The sequence below is a fragment of the Crocuta crocuta genome, unplaced genomic scaffold (assembly GCF_008692635.1).
Source record: "Crocuta crocuta isolate KB4526 unplaced genomic scaffold, BGI_CrCroc_1.0 scaffold219, whole genome shotgun sequence".
Lineage (NCBI taxonomy): Eukaryota > Metazoa > Chordata > Mammalia > Carnivora > Hyaenidae > Crocuta > Crocuta crocuta.
In genome coordinates, this window is record NW_027551572.1 from 9,773,704 (window position 1) to 9,796,141 (window position 22,438).

At 37.9% G+C, this 22,438-nt stretch overlaps 1 protein-coding gene across 2 annotated transcripts in view; it reads left to right on the forward strand.

Moving 5' to 3' along the window:
- Positions 1-5,127: 5,127 nt before the first annotated feature.
- The window catches only part of MTX2 (metaxin 2), a 65,087-nt gene continuing 47,776 nt past the window's right edge, over positions 5,128-22,438 (forward strand). For both annotated transcript variants that reach the window (XM_077751115.1, XM_077751117.1), the window contains exon 1: positions 5,128-5,347. In XM_077751115.1, the coding sequence (XP_077607241.1) occupies positions 5,308-5,347 (40 nt within the window). In that variant the 5' untranslated portion in view covers positions 5,128-5,307. The remainder of the gene's footprint in view (positions 5,348-22,438) is intronic.

Sequence of the window (22,438 nt, forward strand, 5' to 3'; positions counted from 1 at the left end):
GATAAGACCATTGTGTAAGTGGTTTTCTTTTTTGTTTCGAAAACCTGCAAGTTGGGGTGCTTAGGTGGCTCTGTGTTAAGTGTCTGACTTTGGCTCAGGTCATGATCTCACGGTTTGTGAGTTTGAGCTCTGCATTGGGCTCTGGGCTGACAGTGCAGAGCCTGCTTCTCTCTCTCTCTCTCTCTCTCTCTCTCTCAAAAAGAAATAAATAAACTTAAAAAAAAAAACCCTGCAAGTTTATTGCTGTAGTGATTTAGGGTTAAGTTAGCTCACTACATTTATGTGAAAGTAACTACTTTCATAATATATATAATATAATAAATATCTATATAAATAATAAACATAATAATTCTGTTGAAGGCATCCTCAGCTTTTCCTCTTAGTTAACACAATCATCTGAATTTCTCTCCCCCTCCCCAACTCTAGGGGAGGTAGTCAAGGCATCATTACATTTTATGACCCCATTTATGGAAATGAAACATATTAAAGAGCTTAAGTGACTTTGTAGTTTTAAAACCAGTAGTAGCCCCACTACAGCACTCTTGATTCTTCTTTGTGGACTGTGGTACTATGGCATTGGTTTGCCTGGCATCTTTTCTTTCATTTTCCTTTGTAACAGATTCTAGTCCTCTTTTGCCTGGTCTATCATGGAACCCATTCACTTGCACAAAGTATTTCATTCAGAGGTGACAACATCCAAGTGATTATAATTCTTCTCTGGGATTATTAATTTATGGAAGTTGGGGCTGCCAATGTAAGAAGATGTGAAATTGGTGCTATCTGGGCAGCTGTTTGTCCTGCCAGCTGGGAGAAGGTGTGTCTTCAGCTAAAAAGAATAACGCTGAACAGATATGAGAAGTGGAAGGAGAGACACAGAGCTGATATCTTGGTTCCTAGAACTTTTCATTCAGTTTTGTGAATTACTCTGGTGTATTTTCCACTACTATGAGGCAATAAACTTAAACTTGCTTAGCTAGTTTTAATTGTGTCTTTGTAACTTGCCGCCAGGAAAGTCCTAATTAATTTAGTTCCTGTAATGGTAGATAAGACATTTATCAACGACCAGTGAAAAGCACCCTCACTAGATATGGTTAAAAGACTCAGTTCCCAATAAAAACATAAGGCTATGAAAATGAGACAACTTGGGGCGCCTGGGTGGCTTAGTTGGTTAAGCGCCGGACTTTCGCTTAGGTCATGATCTCGCGGTTCGTGGGTTTGAGCCTCGCGTCGGGCTCTGTGCTGACTGCCAGCTTAGAGCCTGGAGCCTGTTTCAGTCTGTGACTCCCTCTCTCTCTGACCCTCCCCTGCTCACGCTGTCTCTCTCTCTCTCTCCTAGAAATAAATACAACATAAAAAAAAATTAAAAAAAATAAAGAAAATGAGACAACGTACACATTCTGCCAAATTAGGCAGAAATTGGGCATTTTAATTTCTGTTGAAAACTGCTTAATATTTGAAGAATCTAGGCCCACTGTAATCAATAGTGCAGGTATTTCCCAAAGTGTAGTGTTGTAGTCAATATGCCTGTAGTTCATTTGAGGGTGTGCTAGCCTAAAATGCAAGAGGCTGGGACCAGAAAGTGAGAAAATGGTAAGAACTGAGTTCAAGATCAATCATGATTTCTTAGGAATTAAGCAAAATGGATGAAAGAAGAGTTGAGAGATATAAGGACGAATGGCTGCCACATTTCCATACCCTTTAAAAAATATCTTTGCAAACCTGATATGTTAGATCGCTTGTAGTTGTCTACAGTTCCGTTATTTTTATTTTTTAAAAAATATTTATTTACTTTTGAGAGAGAGAATGCAAGCAAGCATGGGGGAAGGGCAGAGAAAGATGAAGACAGAAGATCATGCCCTATGAGTGCAGAGATGGACATGGGGTTCAAACTCACAAATGGTGAAATTATGATCTGAGCTGAAGTTGATGCTTAACTGACTGAGCCACCTAGGTGCCCCTCCACTATTTTTAGGGAAGTAAAAACTATTAACAGATGAACAAAAAGTTCTGGGGTGCAACATGGTTACCTTAGTGTTTTTAATTGCATTTACACTTTATTTGGATTGATAGAATCATCCATAATTAATTCTGTTGGTGAGGGTAGGAGGATGGTCTAATTTGAATAAAAGGCCTGCATTTGTTATATCATTGTCAAATAAGTAATATAATCTTGAAGGGATCTCAGCCAAAACTTTATCTTGCAGGCATTTTTCAAAAAAGAAAATATTTACATTTAAAACATTAACATTCTGTCAGAGAAAAATGAAATGCAGATAAAATGCCTTAGTATTTCAATGTTAATAAAGTATATATTCATCACAATAGCTGTATATTTCCTATTCAATATAGTAATGCAAAATCTAGATCCGAGACATGGAAATATTCTCATGATGGAACAGTTTTGCAAGAAAAGTGATTTCATTAGGGCAAACGATGTTAATAGCATGCGTTAATATTTTATTTTAAATAATTGTGTGATTATCCTTATAGTAACATATGGGTTCCCTAGCACTTTTGTTTTATAGCCTCATCCTTAAAAATTCCAGTGGCTTGTTTTCTTGTATTTTCCTTAATTGTGATCTTAAACAGATCTTCAGTTTTAAATCTGCCAGTTGTTCTAATACAGATGCATAAATACATTTTCTCCAGTTGGTTATTTATTCAAAGACAGCTTGTTTGTGGATACCGTCAGGCCATCTGCATTTTATTGGATCTAATTTTTAGTAATAAAGACCTCCCACATTATAGATTCTTTCCAGTCTAAATTAGCCTGTGTGGGAAGCAAAAGAACCATCAGTCAGGGAGAAAAAGTGAATCCATATGGCGCTGATGAGTCTGTTTCCCTGACTACAATGATGAAAGGGGTTGAATATAGACAGTGCCCCCAGCAGATCCCTGTTTCTTCCTCAAAAGTTTGCTTGGGATCAGTCCCATCTCAGTATCTTTGAGCCAGTCTGGTTCATCCATGCATCAAGCCATAGACACCTAACTGAAATTTTGAGGGCACATTCTCCTTTGCCTTTAATTTTGCTCTATTTCTCTTGCATGTATGCCCAGTCCCTGGCTCTTGCAATTCTCCTTCCATTTTGGGGCTCACCTTTGCCTTTTGGACTTGCTGGATTTTGGATTCCCTGGTCCAATACTAAGGACTTTGGTTCATGTTTTCACATAATCTCTATGACATGGAGAAATCTTAAAAAAAAAATCTGCATGTGTCAAAAAGTAGTCAAAAGGGGCATCTTGGTGGCTCAGTCAGTTGAGTGTCTGACTGTGGCTCAGGTCATGATCTCACGGTTTATGAGTTGAAGCCCCACATCTGGCTTGCTGCTGTCAGCCTGTCAACTCAGAGTCTGCTTTGATACTCTGTCCCTGTCTCTTTCTGCCCCTCCTCCACCCATGCTCTCTCAAAAAATAAATAAAATGTTAACAACAACAAAAAAAAGTAGTCAAAAATTTTATTCCTGCTTTTAAAAAGTGACAAACCAAACTTGGTAATAGAACTTGAATAGGGGGCAGATCTTTACTTTTACAAGTTATACTACTTCACTGTGCAGAGAAACAGAGAGGAATTGGAGCTTTTCTTTCAATTGACACCCAATATCTGGAACAGTTCATTTCTCCTGGTCATTTTTACCCATGGGCATAGTATATTCTTTACTATCAGTGTTATCTCCCTTAGCACAAACCAAAAAAACCCTATTATTTCAGTCTCTCATCAACTCTGAATCTCTGCCAATGAGGAGATACTGTGTCTTCAAACACTGCTATGTTATGTTGATTTAAGTTTTGGAGTGAGTTTAAATTTATTTTAACAAGTTTCCTAGTTTCAGGGTGAGGCAAACTGATGATTTATCCTTAAAAATCTTATTATTTAGTGTAGTGGGTAGGATTGTGTCTTCCCTCTCTCAAAAAGAAGAAAAACAATGCTGCTATGTTCAAGTTTCTAATGTCTGGTACCTGTGAATATGACCTTATTTGGAAATAGAGTCTTTGCAGATGAAATAAAGTTAATATGAGGCTATACTGGATTCGTTTTAGACTCAAATCCAATGACTGGTGGCCTTATAAGAAGAGGGACATTTGGACATGAACATACTTCATACCCTGTGTTGATGAAGGCAGAGATTCCAGTGATGTGTCTATAAGCCAAGAAAGACCAAAGACGGCAAACGCCAGAAGCTACAAAGAGGTAGGGAAGGCTTTTTCCTGGAGTATTGAGAGAAAGCACAGCCCTGTGGACACCTTGGCTTTGGATATCTAGCCTCTAAAACTGGGAGAGAATAAAATTGTTGTTTTAAGCCATTTAGTTTGTGGTAACCTGTTATGAATTTCTCATCAGTGAAAGGGGGCTTTGGCTCACCAGATGATCTCTGAAGTCAGTTTCACTTGTAATACTTTATGCCTCCAAATCTGTAACATATTCTGATGTTTCCTTAATTGTCCAGCTTGTTTAAACTGTATAGAAAGTCATTTATGGATTTAATGTCTCCTCCTCTTCCGGTCCCTCTCACCCACCTCCAAAAGGGAGAAGTATGTGAAACTAGAGTATTGTATTCTGCAGAAGCTTCATTTCAGGTGTACGGAGTTGAAGGGCAAACTATCTCTCAGCTTAGGTGTTAGTCAAATCTCCTCTTTGGCAAGCATGTTTGAATAAAAGAATAAGCACTGATGTCTGTCCATGGACTTATCAACCTAGCAGTATAGTGGAATAGAGGAAATTTAACGTGGATTTGAATCTGGGCCTCATCATACTCCCTGAGTAGGCAGTTTAAACTCTCTAAATCTGTTTCCTTACTCTTAAAATAGCTATAACAATACCGGCTTTATCGGGTTTGTTGAGAAGCTGACATGAAACAGAATGCTGTTTATACATTTTTTAAAGTGGCTGGTGTGATGCACTTAACAACGTTACTTGCTTACAAAACTCTCGCTTACAGAAAGGATAGTGAAAGCATCCGGGATCCCCGTTTCCGAATTCCCCTTTTCCGCGGTCGGGAACCAAGCATCCAACACCTCTGCGCGCTTGGCTGCCGCGGGTAGTTTTGCAGTAAGGAACCCGGCGCGCCGAGGGAGGGGGGCGGAGCGGCGCCGGCGGAAGCGCTCTCGCGCCATTGTCAGCTGCGCCGGAAGTTCCTTACTGGCAGTAACCTTGGGGTCTTCGCCTACTACGCCGCCGCCAGGGTGGGCTGCGCGAGTCCCAGACTCAGCCGGGACAGGCCTGGTAGCAGCTAGGTGCGCCGGGGTTGCCAAGAGGACGCCGAGCGCCGTGGGGACCCGGAACCGCGGGCGCAGGACCGCCCAGCCTACATGTCTCTAGCGGCGGAAGCCTTCGTCTCGCAGATGGCAGGTAGCGCGCGTGGCCGCGGGCTGCGGGTGGAGGCGGGGGCGGCGCGGGACAGTCGCGGGGAGCAGCGTGCGGGTGAGGGCTGCAGCTTTGCCTCAGCCTTGCGGCATTAGATGCAGAACCCAGACCTGGGGATAGGGGCGGGCACGGAGTACCAGCCTCGTTTCACGGATGAGAAAACTGAGGAGGGGACACTTGGCCAAGGTCACCCAGCAGGGGCAGGAATACCGCCTTCTTTCTCGTGAGAGTACTTTGGTTCCCCTCCAGTTGGGTCAGGAAGGGCCAGGGTACGTGAACCATGTCGTGGGTTGGCATGAGGGGGCGTGGCTGCAGGGGCCAGGTATTATAAGGCTTCATTCAGTCTGAGAGTGGGGTTAGCCTTCCTCGTTGGACCTGAAGTTCTAGGTGATTGTCACTAACGAGTTGCCCTTGTTACATAATGCTATTGAAGGGCCACCGAAGTTCTTGCTTTCTCTCCCAGCAACACAGTATTGCCATTTGCTAGGTCTGTAGGATTCATCAAAAAGTCAGTCTGTAAATATTTTAATCTTTGCTATTTGTTTGTTTATTTTTGAGAGAGAGAGAGGGCGAGCGAGCATGAGCAGGGGAGGGGCAAAGAGAGAGGGAGACACAGAATCAGAAGCAGGCTCCAGGCTCTGAGCTGTCAGCCCAGAGCCCAACGCCGGGCTCGAACTCCCGAGCTGTGAGATCATGACCTGAGCAGAGGTCAGATGGTTAACTGACTGAGCCACCCAGGTGCCCCTACATATATTTTTTAGAAACACCTTTGATTTGATGGATTGAATGTAGTTGATGTAAATAGATTTATGTTTTCTCTTTTCGAGGTTCTTATTTACTGCAGTGAAAGAAATATTGTTGAGGAAGTGAGGAGACTAGACATAGGTATTGTAGGTGTGTATTGATGGGGTAGTTAATCTTTCAGTGGAGTTAATCCAACTTCCCAGCAGTATTTTCAACCTGAGTAAAGAGACAGTTACCAGGATAAATAGGCACATTTAAAGTGGAGTCATATCTTGGAAATGGAAAGAACTGAATGTGTCATAAAATTTGTAAAATGTTTTTTATTGCACTGCGTTTGTGTGAACATACTTTTTTTTCCTTTTTCACTTAAATACATTGATTTCTTGCAGCGAGGGAAGCTGTCACTAGATTACAAGCTTCATGAAAGTGGGGATCTACTTGTTTTGTCCCCCATTGTATCCTGAACACCTGTAGGTTGGTGCTTAATAGAATTTGTGACCTGAATGAGTGAACAATCTTAAGATTTCAAACAATGATTATTATTATTATTATTTTTTACCATTATGTTAAATAAAAAGTTACATCATTGACCTAATTTCCATTTCTGGCATGTTAAAAAAAATCGACCATTTCATATTGTATGCTGATACTGGTATGCTGTACGCTTGTATCCCAATATGTGATTTCTTCTAAAGAAAAAATGATAAGTATCTTTTCATAAACTTTCAATGAGTTTGGAATTTTGTTTCAGTTAGTAAAATTTAAGAATTTCTAGGAATTTTAATCTGTCACGTTAGCTATTTGCAATGCTCTACTATTACTCTAGAAGGAGGCATTTAAAGATGGATAATTCAATAAATGGTGTTGGCACAGTTCCTAAGTCATAACACCACAAGAGTAAGTTCCAAATGAATTAAAGATTTAAATGTAACATAAGGACAAAAGCCAAATTGTAATAAAATAATTAGAAAATATAGGAGATAATTTCAATAATCTTGGGTAGCTGAGGAAGCCTAAGCAAGACACAGGATCCAAAATCCTTGGGAGAAAAAAATTGGCAGATTTGATTGCAGAAAAATTTAAAAAGCTTTATGTGATAAAAGATGTAAGTTTTACAAACTAATGATAGTATCAGTAGAATCAAGGGTAAAGGATAGGAACAGGCAGTTCACAAAAGAGAAATGTAAACGGACAATGAACGTACGAATAGATGCTCTCTGTCAATGAAAGTAGATAATTTTCCATCTCGTGAGATGCAGAAAAATGAAGATGGTAATTTCTAGTACTAACAAAGGCATGGGGGGAAAGCATCTACCCTCAAACTCTTGGTGAACCTATAAATTATTACATCTTGGGAACTTAATATAGCGATATTTATTAAAATACCATCCTTTGATCCAGAAACTTTTCAGGGAATAATTTATCTGATAAAAAAATATATATTATTTAAAGCAATATACAGCAATATTCATTATAGCATTAATTTCAATAGCCAAAATCCAGAAATGTCCTAACTGTATGCCAAATTATGGTATGCCCACATTATTGCAAATACTAGAAATGAAGAGACACACCTGTTAAATATATTGGCTTGAAATTTAAGATTATCTTAAATAAAATCAAGTTGTATAATATGTATACTGTATGAACCCCATTGTTAAATAAACCCTACATAAACATGTATATGTTTATGTAAGCACAGAAAAACAGAATATTCAATTAATTTTAACTTGTAATTTCAAAGTAATAAGGGTAGGAGTTGGTGGAGGGTGGAGGAGCTACATTTTCAATTGTTTGAATTGTTACAGTGAGAATATTTTACTTGTGTAATTTAAACAAATTAAAAAAATTTAAAAGATTGTATTTGGGTGAGTAGTGAAATAAGGGTGACCAAAATTACGATTTATGTGAAACCCTGTGTTTGACTTGCAAGCGACTTTTAGGTGTGACTCAAATTCAACAATTATTGAGAATATTCTGTTTCTGGCAATAATATAGTTTTCGTGGAAAACAGCATCAAGAGCTTAGCAGTACATATCTATATAATCCTATTATAAATACAATAAGTAGTTGTGAATCTGGTTTTGTAGTTGAGAGCTTTAATTTTTAGTGTATTTAATAGCATGCTTATTCTTCCTTTCAGTGGGTATGAGCCAACATACTGATACTTTTTTTTTTTTAAATTTTTTATTGTCTTATGAGACACAGAGAGCAGGGAGGGGGGGTGGGAAGGACAGAGGGAGACACAGAATCTGAAGCAGGCTCCAGTCTCTGAGCTAGCTGTCAGCACAGATCCTGACGTGGGGCTCGAACCCACGGACTGTGAGATCATGACCTGAGCTGAAGTCAGACGCTTAACGGACTGAGCCACCCAAGAGCCCCTGATACTTCTTTAAGAAACACTTAAAGGTGTCTTGCATCTATCTGTGATATTCTTGAGAGCCTTATTATTGTTTAAAATTAAAAAAAAAAATTTATTGGGGCGCCTGGGTGGCTTAGTCGGTTAAGCGTCTGACTTTCGCTTAGGTCATGATCTTGCAGTTCGTGGGTTCGAGCCCCGCGTCAGGCTCTGTGCTGACTGCCAGCTCAGAACCTGGAGCCTGTTTCAGAGTCTGTGTCTCCCTCTCTCTCTCTGACCCTCCCCTGCTCATGCTGTCTCTCTTTCTCTCCTAGAAATAAATAAAAATATTAAAAAAAAATGTTTATTTAGTTTGGAGAGGGGGGAGGGCAGGGAGGGGCAGAGAGAGAGGGAGACATAGAATCCGAAGCAGGCTTCAGGCTCTGAGCTGTCAGCACAGAGCCCGACGTGAGCCTTGAACCTCCCCTCCCAACTTTGAGATCATGACCTGAACCAAAGTGGGACTCCTAAATGACTGAGCCACTTAGGTGCCCTACTGTTATTTTCTTAAAATGCAAATATGACTCTTGTTTTTACATCTTCAATTTTAGTTCCATATTGTTAGGTGGAGTGAAGCATTTAAGACCTGTCATAAGTTAGTCCATCTCTTCAGCCTTATCTCTTGTCACTCTTAAATTCTCACCTTTCTGAACTATTTGTAGAGTTCATTCTTGGCATGTGTTGTCCTCTGCTTGAAATGCCTACTTTGCGTATGTAACTCTTGTTTGTCCCTTAAGACTCTGAGCACATTTTAACCTGTAAATCTATCTTATATTTTTTCCTGTCAAATGGGAACTACTCATTTTTCCCCTTTTTTTCTGATAATAATTATGATACATGGCCTTCTAGACAATGAAATAATCCAAACGAATATGAAGAATGAAGTAAAAATCACCTAAAATTGTAACACCCAGATTAAGACTTTAAAGTTTCACCCTCATCATTAAAACTTTGGTGAGGAGAGCTATCTTCTTTTCTGCTCCTAAATTAAAAAACAAATGAAACATAAATTATAGAATATACATACTTTTTTGTAACCTGTTTTGTCATATTATTGTTGAGATCTGGTTCCACGTCTGCAAATGGAATTATTCATCATCATTTCCAGTGGTTATATAGTACTTCATGAAGAAATCATAACTTATCCATTCTTATTTTGGTTGGTAGTTAGGGTGTTGTATTAGTTCAGCCAGAGAAGCAGAAGCTGTGGGATTTTGATATCTAGCTCTGCCTTTGGCTTTAGCTCTAAGCTTTTATGTTTGTGTGTCTACACACACACGGAATTGGCTTATGCTGTGGTGGGGGTGGGCCAACTGAGGACCATGTTCACAAGGCAGATAGCCAGGAATGGGAGATCTAGGAAGAAGAAAGGGCACATGCAGCAGGGGCTGCTTGTAGTGTCTGAACCCATAGGCCCTCTCTTTAAAGACTTCCAGCCGATTAAATCGGGCCCACCCAAGATGATATCCCNGGAGGGGCAGATACACACACACACACACACACACACACACACACACACAGAATCCAAAGCACAGAGCCTGACGTGGGGCTGGAACCCATGAACTGTGAGATCGTGACCTGACCTGAAGCCGGACACTTAACTGACTGAGCCACCAGGCACCCCATTCCCCTTTTAATTAATGTAAAGTTAATCTCATTAGGGACTTTGTTATCTGCAAAATCCCTTCACAGCAGCATGTAATTTAGTGTTCAGCTAACTGGGAGAAGGAGTTTATATGTTACAAAATGACTTTTGCTTCTCTTTTGTCTTCCAGAGTTGGCTAGAAAATATCCCTTGCTGCTTTTCTTAATCAGTAACAGTAGAAAGAGAATTCTGGTAAATGTAGTTAAGTTGGTATATCCTAAAGCCATCACTGGTATATATGATTTTTCTCTGATGTAAACAGTGCTTTTATAGATATTTTGTGTATCTCCTGTGTAGTTTCTTTGGATAAATTTCTTAAAGTGGAAGGGGATTTTTTAAAAAATAGTTTGTTGTCAAGTTGGTTTACATGTAACACCCAGTGCTCATCCCAACAAGTGCCCTCCCCCATGCCCATCACCCCTTAAAGTGGAAGGGGATTTTGAATTGTTCCTGTTACTTAGTAATATGGTAAGGAAGGGTAAGTTATAATTTTTAATTTTAATTTTTTTAATTTTTAATTTTTGAATTAATAGGTTGGATCTCTAGATGATGATATGCTAAATTTAGAACTTTGGAAAAGGGATAAAATTGAATCATTTTCAAAATCTCTTATAACACTTATAACAGTCTGTATTTTCAATATTAATTTGCTTGTATTTTTTGTTTTGTTTTATTTTGTTTGTTTAATGGCAGGCTTTTTCAGTACATCCTAGGGGAGGGCTGAGTATCCCCATTTGGGTTGTGTGAGCACATTTGGAGTAGTCACTGGAGCCAAAAGGATGGAGTGCTGTGATGGACAGGCCTTCTTGCTTAGCCCTGTGTTAGGACTGGCTCCAGGCTTTAGGGCTCCACAGAGCTACCAGATACACACAAAAGGAGAGAGAGGTGCCAAGCCCTAAGCAGCAGAAATCTCCCACAGTGTCAATCACTTCTTTTTTTTTTAAGATTTTAAGTAATCTCTACACCCAAATTGGAGCTTGGATTTAAAACCCTAAGACCAGGAGTCACATGCCCCACGGACTGAGCCAGTCGGTGCCCCAGCAAGTCAGTCAATCACTTCTTTCACCTTCTTTTACACTTGTGGTTGACTTTGGAGTAAGTCAGACCTGGCTGTTCACTAAATGTGACCTTGGGTAAATTACTTGCCTTTTTAAAGTCTCAGGTTTTTTATTTACAAGATGGTGAAGATAATTCAGATTTTTAAAATATGATGAGAAAAGAATAATGTTTAACTTAGCCTTGTATCTGAGGCACTATAATTGTCCTTTTTGAGCCACTGTTTTAGATGATTGATATACGTAATTGCTAATATTAACAATTTGATCCTGTTAAAAATTTTTCTTTAATGTTTATTTTATTTTTTTGAGAGAGAGAGAGGGACACAGAAGATCCGAAGTGGGCTCTGCACAGACAGCAGAGAACCCAGTGTGGGGCTTGAACTAAAAAATTGTGAGATCATGACCCGAGTCGAAATTGGATGCTTAACTGACTGAGCCTTGCAGGCACCCTTGATCCTATCTAATAGATATTATTCTTGTTTTATAGATGAGGAAATTGAAGCTCCATTAGGTAATAGAATATAAAGATTAGGAAGTGGGCCATTGGAGTAAGAGAGAACTGAGTTCTAAGCTCAGCTCTCCCTCTTGTTCTGTGATTTTGGGCATACTGTCCTAGGTCACAGTTTCTTTATTTGTAAAAGGGGATAATATGTTTTATAATATAATTAAGCACTTAGTATAGGGTGATATATGGTAATGTTTAATACATGATAGTTTTTGTTACTACTTTTATTGCCTGAGAGCCTTTGAGGATGTTCCATGTGTAATGTTAGCCTATTGCCATTTTGGACAGCGGGTTGTCCAAAGTATCTTTATTTTTAGTAACCCTATACCATCTTTCTGAATGACCTTATTACTTCACCAATGCCTTTCTGTATTTTAAGCATATCAGTTAATCTCATCATACTATAATTATTAATCTTTTGAAATCAGTACAATATCTGTTCTGTTCTTTATTTAGAAGCTCAGTAAACTATATAAAGGATAAAAAAAGAAGACTTTCAATATTTCATTTATCTTTGTGGACATGTGGGTGCTTAATTATTTAAGTTTATTAATAACTTCATTCTAGCAGTAGCTTTAATTTATAGTATGATCTGGGAAAGTAGTTTTATGGGTTCTATGGAATCCATTTCTAAGCATCTTGAAAGTATATCAAAACAGGCATGTTTATATTTTTTAAAAGGTTTATTTATTTTGAAAGAGAGAGAATGAACATGAGTTGGGGAGGGACAGAGAGAGAGAGTGGGGAAAGAGAATCCCAAGCAGGCTCCATGCTGTCAGCACAGTGCCCAGTGCGGGGCTCGATCTCACCAACTGTGATATCGTGACCTGTGCCAAAATCAAGAGTTGGGCGTTTAACCTAGTGAGCCACCCAGGCACCTTACAACATTTTGTTTTTGTGTCAGCAATGAAGTATTTTCTTTTTTATTTTTATTTGTTTTTTTTGTAGTTTATTCATTTTTGATACAGAGGCAGAGCACGAGTGGGGGAGGGACAGAGAAAGAGGGAGACACAGAATCTGAAACAGGCTCCAGGCGCTGAGCTGTCAGCATAGAGCCTGATGCGGGGCTCGAACCCGCGAACTGTGAGATGACCTGAGCCGAAGTCGGACGCTTAACCAACTGAGCCATCCAGGCGCCCCAAGTATTTTCTTTAAAAAAAAAAAATTTTTTTTTAATGTTTTATTTATTTCTGAGAGAGAGAGAGAGAGACAGCATGAACGGGGGAGGGTCAGAGAGAGAGAGAGATACAGAATCTGAAACAGGCTCCAGGCTCTGAGCTAGCTGTCAGCACAGAGCCCAACGCGGGGCTTGAACCCATGAACGGTGAGATCATGACCTGAGCGGAAGTCGGATGCTTAACCTACTGAGCCACCCAGGTGCCCCTCAGAGGCAGTGTTTTGTCGTCTTTTAGAAAACTTTGATATGATGTTAAGATAACTTGAAATTTCCTGACCTTGAAGTAGTCCATAGTTAATTATAATGTGAGTTTTAATTTTCTTGTAGCTTTATAAACATTCCATGCTCTAAAATGACATAATTTTTGGTTTTTAATTTAAAAGATTTTGGTGATGTGTACCCCATAAAGATTTCCTAGTCTTGTTTCTGTGAAGATTTTTGAGTTATTAATGTTAGCTTAAGCTTTTCATATTTGAGTGAAATTGGAAAAAAATCATCAAATTTTTTAACATTTTTCAAACATTTTTTGCATTTCTTGATAAGCAGTTATCAAATGGACTGGGGATACCAAATGGAGATGAGATATTAAATTCAGGCTTCTCATTTTTTTGTTCAATGACAGAAGTAATAATATTCAGCAAATTCAGCTACAGACATTTATGTGTAGAAATATTTGCCTTGCCAGTAAGAGAAATGCATGTTTTAATTTTTTATTGCTTTGTAAATGATCCTTACTCTATTCTTGAACACTTCTTATTTTTGTATGCTTTATAAATGAATCATGGTTTTGAACTTTTCTACATCAGTAATAAAAATGAAATTTGATTGGTTAGTGATAAAGAGGGTTCTTTTCATAAAAACAATCATTTTGTCATGGCAATTCCCATTAACTGTAACTGCGTTAGCAAAATAGAAACCGTAAAAAGCATTTCATTGTGCTTATACACTTAGCTGTGTTTTTGTGTTGATTATGTTTTTGTCAGCAAAGTTTTATAAAGCAAAGAAGTTTTTTCATGGCTTAATCTGCATTAGGATTTTCAAAAAAGTTTGGTTTATTTATCCCAGGGGATATAGTATCCTTAGATATTATAATTGAATTGCCCCACACTGTCATATTTCATTACCTGTTCAAACTAGAGCACTGACTAGAACTTCATACAAATAAATTGTATCATTTTTTAGACAGGAAGAGGGCTATCATTACTCCAGCATTTATTTCTGTAAGTTAGTATTGGCAGCTGATGTTTTAATGATCTGGCTTTTTGACCTCCTTTTCTTTTAATTGTTAGCCTTTGCATTATAGCAGACTGCTTTGGCATCATGAATGATAAGTTTGTGATTTTCTTATTTTATAACTTAAAAGAAGATTATATGTCAATAAGAATGTAAAAATAAAAGCTACTTTTTTTTTTTCATAAGGCATTGTTATCATTGTAATTTTTACTGTTGATCAGTTTGATGACCTAGTTTGGCTAGTGGATGAGAATTGGTTATGTAATGTTAGGTATTTATGTGGTAGTTTATATTTATTTTTTTTAGTTTATATTGTGAATTATTCTTTTTTTTTTTAAATATTTTTTAATTTATTTCTAGGAGAGAGAGAGACAGCATGAGCAGGGGAGGGTCAGAGAGAGAGGGAGTCACAGACTGAAACAGGCTCCAGGCTCTGAGCTGGCAGTCAGCACAGAGCGCGACGCGGGGCTCGAACCCACGAACCGCGAGATAATGACCTAAGCGAAAGTCGGACGCTTAACCGACTAAGCCACCCAGGCGCCCCTATATTGTGAATTATTCTTGATGTATTTTCTTCTCAAACAGATTTCCCCTTCTTGTCATATATACTTGTACTGATTCTCCTATACTATCATGTGGTGGCTATTTGGAGAATGTACAGTAATTTTAATCTTAAGTGTTTAGAAAGGGAGATAATGTCTTAGAAATCATGGAGTGCAGTTTAAAGACAGATATAAAGTATGTTTCATTATTTACTGTTATTGGATTATCTTTGTATCAGAGGTAAATGGCTTTACTAGTCTGCTTTTTGTGAAAAGATTATAGTAAGCTTTGAGTTTAGCTAGCCTACTTAAATCATTTTCCTCTTGGATTCTTTTTTTCCTCATGTCCTAAATAATGTAGTAACTGCCAACAGACCAGAGTTTCGGATGGAGGTAAGCCATTGTAGTCACTGGGTTCCAAATTCTGAGAACTGGCAGTCAAGGAGCAGAAATGTGGTCAGGAAGCTGGAGAGTGAGATTTCAGGAAGGTAAAGTTTCAAGGTAATGGATTAATAAAATGGAACTGATTAGAGGGAAGGTGTAAATATTAAAATCCATGTCTGAAGGAGGAAAGTGGGATTTATAATGCGACATGGTCAGGAGTGTGATTTAGATGAACAGAGGGAATTCTGAGGCTTCAGATGGATTAATATAGAAGGCTGTCTTTAATGATAGATCTGTAACTAATAGTAACTATCAAAACTGTAACTGTTCAGTTGCTATTGTAATATACAAACCACACCACAATTTAAGGATGTAAAACAGCCATTTTATTATGTTCATGAATCCTATGGGTAGCATAATGCAGACAGGCCACTGGAGAGATTGCTTGCATCTACCTCATAGTATCTGGATACACAGCTGGAAAGACTCAAAGGCTAGGGGTGAACCAACAGTTGGGGGCTAGAAACATCTAGGAGCATCATCACTCACATGTCTAAGAATTGCTGACTAGGAACTCAGCTGTGATTGTCTTCTGGAATATTTATATATGGCCTCTCCATGTGGTCTGGGCTTCCTCAGAGTCTGAAGGCCATAGAGAGGTTAGACATTTTACTCAGCTCTCCAAAGGCATGTGTTCAAGCTACCGGAGGAGAAGGTGCATCACCTTTTATGACTCTGCCTTGGAAGTCTTGAAGCATCACTTCTGTCTTATGCTTGTCAGTCAAAACAGTTACAAGTCTGCCCAGATTCGAGGGAAGGGTATTTAGATTTTATCTTTTGATAGGGGGATGGAGTAGGTGGGGGCATTGGTGAGGTTCTAAAAGAGCTTCTAGCACAGGATGTATTGTGGCTGTCTTTAAGAAATCTAATATGCCACGGGAAACAAGGCAATGATATACTGGTGCACAGGGGTCAGTGGAGTCTGTTTTAATTAAATCTGGGAACTGGCTAGTCCCCTTCATGAACTAATAGAGGTTCTAAAATGAGGTGGGGGTGGATGGGACGTGGGTGTGGGTAGAATAGTGTGTAAAGGTGGTAGGGTGCACATGACAATCAGTTATCTGTGGAGCTCTCTAAAATAAGCCAGGCTTGCATTGCATGGCATTTCTCAAACCTTACCCATGCACTTGCACACAGGTTCCCTTTTTTTCTCACCAAAAGTCTGTTACATGTGAAGGCTAAGGATAGATCTAGAGCAAGGATATTTTTAAAACCTCCATAGATGATTGGGTTGTGCACCCCAGGAATCATTAAACAATTTGGAGAGAAAATGAGTTTATGAGTTTTTACTGTTGAATTTAGTACACATTTTTGTTGAGATGTTATTCCTTAATTTTGTTTGATAGTTTTATTTCCAGAGTTGAAGCAACTTTTTGCTGTCAGATATCTTTCAGGCTTTAGATAGCAAAAGACCTGCTTGAATTCCTTCTGTAGGAATACAGAATATATTTGTTAGGTTGAGTACTTAATTTGTGCTAGGTCCTCTGCTAGTTGTTGGATTACATAGAAGAGTAAAAACAGTTTTTACCTTTGATGAACTTACATTCTTATGCAGGACACATCCATTGAAACGGATAATTAATTCCTTCCTTCCTTCCTTCCTTCCTTCCTTCCTTCCTTCCTTCCTTCCTTCCTTCCTTCCTTTCCAATTTTAGAGAGAGCTTGAGTGGGAGAGAGGGAGAGAATCTTAGAACCTGCTAAGCAGTTTTCATGCTCAGCACAGAGCCCAGTGGGGTACTTGATCCCACAACCTTGGAATCGTGACCTGAGCTGAAATCAGGAATCAGATGCTCAACCAATTCAGCCACCCAGGCACCCCTGAAACAGATAATTTCAATATAGTAGTGTATCTGTTTTTTTTAAATGTCTATTTATTTTAAGAGACCAAGAGAAAGAGAGTGTGTGTGTGAGCTGGGGAGGGGCAGAGGGAGAGAGAATCTGCACTGACAGCGCAGAGTCTGGTGTGGGGCTTGATCTCACCAACTGTGAGATCATGACTGGAGCCGAGATCAAGTGTTGGAGGTTTACCCAGCTGAGCCACCCAGGTGCCCCAGATGACCATTTTTAAAAAGAGAATTCCAATCCTGAGTCCTAGCTATAAGGTTCATGTCTATTTATGATCACATGTAGTTGACCTGCTTTTTATTGGAAATTAATGACAAATGGCTGGTTATTTTTATAATGTGACAAAGTCTAAACATGACTATTTGAATGATGAAACATGTACTTACTAAGAAAGAATGGAAGGTTTTAAATTTAACTTGTATTCACTTTAGCTTCAGTTATTGGCGTGTTGATGCTGTGAATTAGTTTTCTTGACCCTTGTTAACCTCCAGAAGTTTGTTAGTTTTATGAAATTGATTTTTGAATGCCATTTTGAAATTGATCTCCAGTTTCACACAGATAGATTTAGATGGTTCATGTTCAAGTCTCATAATGACTAACTTAATTTTACTTTCCTTATTGATTACATTTAATGGAAAAACTATCATTTGACCACTTTGGTTCCAAAATAAGTGATGCTTCTGTTCATTAATCTTAAAGGCTTACTCTGGAACACTGTAAAATTGCAACATGTTATTAAGGCATGTTTTAAAACATGGCTTTAAGCCATATGCGCAAATATTTAAGTAGAATAAGATGGGCAGAAATCTTGAATAAAATTAATCTACACAGAGCCTCTCTACCACATTCTCCGAGGCAAATTAATGAAAGAGGTGAAAAGAACTTGATCTTTGATCAGGTGCATTCTGTGTCCCAGGGACAGTCATTTTTTGGTGGTAATTACAGACCATCTGCATCAGATTTACTGGGAGTGCTTGTGGCACATTTGCATTCTTGGTCCTCATCTCTGTATGGTATCAGAATCTCGGAGTTTAGGGTGTGGTGGAAATACATAATTTTATGAAGCTCCACAGATGATTCTTACATACTAAGGGCTAAGAACCACTGTTGTAAGATGATTATAGTTGCTTTAATTGTAATATTTAGTTATTATCCAAGAATGTTTATTTGTGGGCTGTGTTTTTAGCTAATACAATCGTGTGTCCACTGACTGGAGCCAGACTACCTGGGGTCACATCCTGGCTCTTGTCACTTATAAACACTGTGACTTTGGGTAAATTACATATGCTTGTGTCTCAGTTTTCTTATTGTAAATTAGGGATAATAATAATAGTAGCTACTTCATAAAGTTGTGAGATAGTTAACATGTCAGGCACTTAAGTGCACAATAGACTCAATAAGAGTCTTAAAATTTTCTGTTTACCTCAACTTAATTGAAGTATAGTTTACACACCCTTTAACGTGTACAATTCAGTGATTTTTTAAAATACTTATTTAATTTGAGAGAGAGCAAGCGTGAGCAGGAGAGGAGTAGTGAGGGTGAGAAAGAATCCCAACCTAAGCAGGCTCTGCATTGCCAGCACAGAGCCCAATGTGGGGCTCGAACTCACAAACTGTGAGACCATGACCTTGAGTCAAAAGCAAGAGTCAGATGCTTGAACAACTGAGCTAGGTGCCCCTCAGTGATTTTTTTTTTTAAAAAGATATTTACAGAGTTGTGATTATTACCACAATCTAATTGTAGACCATTTCCATCACTCCCAAAAGAAAGAAATCCCTTGCCCATTTATAATCACTTCCTATTTCTAGCCTCAATAAACCATTAATCTACTCCCTATCTCTGTAGATTGGCCTATTCTGAACATTTCATATAAATGGAGTAATACGATTTGTTTTCTTTAGTGACTAGCTTCTTTCACTCGGCATAATTCTTTTGAAGTTCATCCCTTTTGTAGCATGTATCAACATTTGGTTCCTTTTCATTGCCAAACACTATTCTTTTGTATGGATATAACATATTTGGTTCATCCATTCATCAGTTGATGGTCATTTGGATTGTTTACACTTTTTGTCATTGAGAATAATGCTGGTGTGAACTTTCATGTACAAGTCTTCATGTGGATATATGTTTTTTTCATTTCTCCTTGGGTGAATATCTTGGAGTAGAATTGCTGAGTCATATGGTAATCCTGTGTTTAACATTTTGAGAAACTGCCAAACTTTTTATATTCCCACCAGCAGTGTGTGAGAGTTCCAAATTCTCTACATCTTTTAAATATTTTTTATTTTCTGTCCCCCCTACCCCATCTTGTTGATTATTGCCATTCTGTGGGTGTGAAGTGGTATCTCATTATTGTGGTTTTGACTTGGATTTTTCTAATGACTAATATTGAGTATGTTTTCATGTGGTTGTTGGTTATTCATATTATCTCCTTGGAGAACAGTCTTTTTAGATCCTATGCCCATTAAAGAAACTGTGTTATTTGTTTTTTATTATTGAGTTGTAAGAGTTCTATATGTATTCTGGATATAAGCTTTATGTGTCTTGGAATCTTAGCTGTTATCACCATTGTCATCATTATCATTATCTACCTAGATAGAGTTTTAGGTAGTGTTTGACCAGAAGGAGATAGATTTTCATTATTTTCTACTTTCATTTGGGCCTTAACTTTTGTTGTAAAGGGGAAGTTCTGCCCTCTACTAGTTTTCTTGCATTTTCAATCAGTTTTACTTTTTGTCTTCTGCTTTCTGAATGGCAAGTTATTAGAACCTGTTTGCCTTGGATAGTAATTCTGCTGTGTCATTCATTCACATGCTGTCACTTTGGGTCATTTAAATTGCCGCTGTAAAAGAGATCCCAGAGTGCTCCTTAGTCCCTTATGCCATGTGAGGACACAAGAAGACATCAGCAGGTAGAGTCTCAGAAGAAGGCCTTCACCCCAATCTGACTATGCTGGCGTCCTGATCTTGGACTTCCAGCCTCCAGAACTGTGAGAAATTTCTGTTGTTTATAAGTCACCCAGTCTGTGGTATTTTGTTATAGCAGCCCGAATGGACTAAGACACGTAACCGTACTACTATGTTAGAAAATGCTTACCTGCCAGTTTTTTCAGGTTTATGGAAAGACACCATGACACTGCACTTCTTTGTTCTCCAACATGAGCCATTTTCTGACATGAACATTGATCTCTGACTATTGGGTGATGGCACAATGGTTTTAAACTCTTTTTATGGGAAGGGTCACTTCCTGCTTATACATGCTGTGTAGTGTCATTAAACATATCCTATGAAACAGTAGCTTAGGGACATGATATTTAATACTTTCAATCAGCATTTTCTGGGATATAGTGTTATCTTTGAACTGTACTGTAGTCTGCAGGTTAAATTGCTGTTGAATCTAACACATAGCTCTTAAAATTCTAGTTTTGATGATGTCCCATGTCACCATACTTTAAACATCTGAAAAGTGCATTTTAAATGAAGGCTTTATATCATAATTGCCTGAAACTTGATAGATGTCTGTGGTGATATCATGGAGATCATCAGCATAGTATTTATGTCAAACTAGTAAACTTATTTCCTTCTTTTCTCGGTGTGTCTTGCCGTAACTTGTCCATGTTTATGAGCTGCCAAATGCTTTTTGAGTATTTTGTTATCTCAGTAGTATTTGCATTCATACCTTTGGCAGAAGGCCATCCAAATTTAGAGATAGGCTACATATGTTTCTTACTCCTTTTGTATAACACTGTCTAAATAGTCTTAGGAAGCTGAAGAGATGACATCCAGGAGCTTTTGGAATTTAGTTGCCTAAGGATATACGGGGTTTGACTTCATTAGTGCACAAATGATAGGGTTGTGTATAGTTATTATAGCATTAATCAATTTGATGGATTGGAAATATGACAGTCCTGAAGTAGCATGTAATATTAGTGCCTATTATTCTACAAATTATGTCTTCACCTACATTCATATGCCAGAAGAGTCATGTTGTGCATTAAGAATGCAGAACTTAAAAAACACAACAGAGGGCACTTCTTTCCATGGCCCCTCTCTTGTCCTCTTAGATTAGATCCTCAAAAGATGTTTATTGGCTCATAGCACTTTCATACCATGAAATACTCTGTATTGAATGGCATAGATAGAACATTGCCTCTGGAATGACCCAATTTGAAACTTGAGAGAATAATTTACCTGCAGATAAAATATAGCATCTGGAAGAGACATAGGGTTAGCTATATGTGAAGTTATGGACCAGTAGTCATTTCTCTAAAAGTTATAATAGACTAGTAGTAAAGGATATTGATTTTGTTGTTGTTATGTTGTGTTGGTTGATAAAGCTTAAAAATAGAGGATACTTTAAAGATAATTAAATGAGAAACAAATATGTATTTTGGGGGGCTATGTATATTGTTTTACCCTGTGTACATTTCTAACACTATTTATGCTTTTGTTTATTTTATCTTACAGCTTTCAAAAGTCCAAGAGTATGTATCCCCTCTCTCTCTTTTTTTAAAACTTTGTTCTCCTCCAAAATAAATACTTACAAGAATGTAGAAAATTTCTTTGAAAAATTTAAAAACACTCATTTCGATTAAAAAACTCACCATTTCACTGAAGACTGAAACTTTGAGAGGCATCTCCATTGCTTCTGGTAAAAAAGGCACTAAATGTAAAAATAATCACGGCAGTTTTGCCTTGGCAGAATTGGAAAATAAGTAAAAGGATAAGTAGGTAAAAGGCTTTTAATAATGTTAATCAGATAAGAAACTTTCTAAGTTTCTTAACCTCTTAGTTATGAGGTGTTCTGATATTTGCTTTTAGATTTTTTTCTTTATAAAATAATAATAAAATATGTTTTTTCTTTATAAAAATAATAAAACACTTTCATGGGTCTTTTGCTAGGGAATAAGAAGTTATTCTGATTTTAGATAATGAATTAATATGGGTCACTAGGTACCCTCGAGTAAGTTACTGCTGTTATGAAAATGATATAGAGGTTTCTTATTGTGAAAGAATTTCTGAAAGGTGGGTAGTTTTTCTTTGAAACTCTTGTAATAAAGATATTAACTTTAATGACACTAAGAAAATTAAATTTAGCTTAATTTGTATTTCATATTTTGACATATATTACTGTAAATGCCCCACTCACTTTGGAGCATTGAGAAGTCAAGCCTTTAATAAGTAATCTTAGGAACATAGGATTTTTTTTTTTTTTTTTTTTTATGCATTCTAGGAACTTACTGCTTAGAAAGAGAGATAAGATATTGACATAATCATAGAATAGAGTTGAAAGTAATATATGGTATGAAACAAGTACAAACTATTATGGACAGTACAGATAAAAGAATTTAAATTTGTTCAGTTTAAAAAGCCTTTTTGATGTAGGTGGCATTTAAACTTGGTGTTGCAAAAGGTCTAGAATTTGGGTATTGGTGGTGAAGGGAGTATTCCGTCCAGAGGGAAGTAAGTTGAATGAAGTCACAGA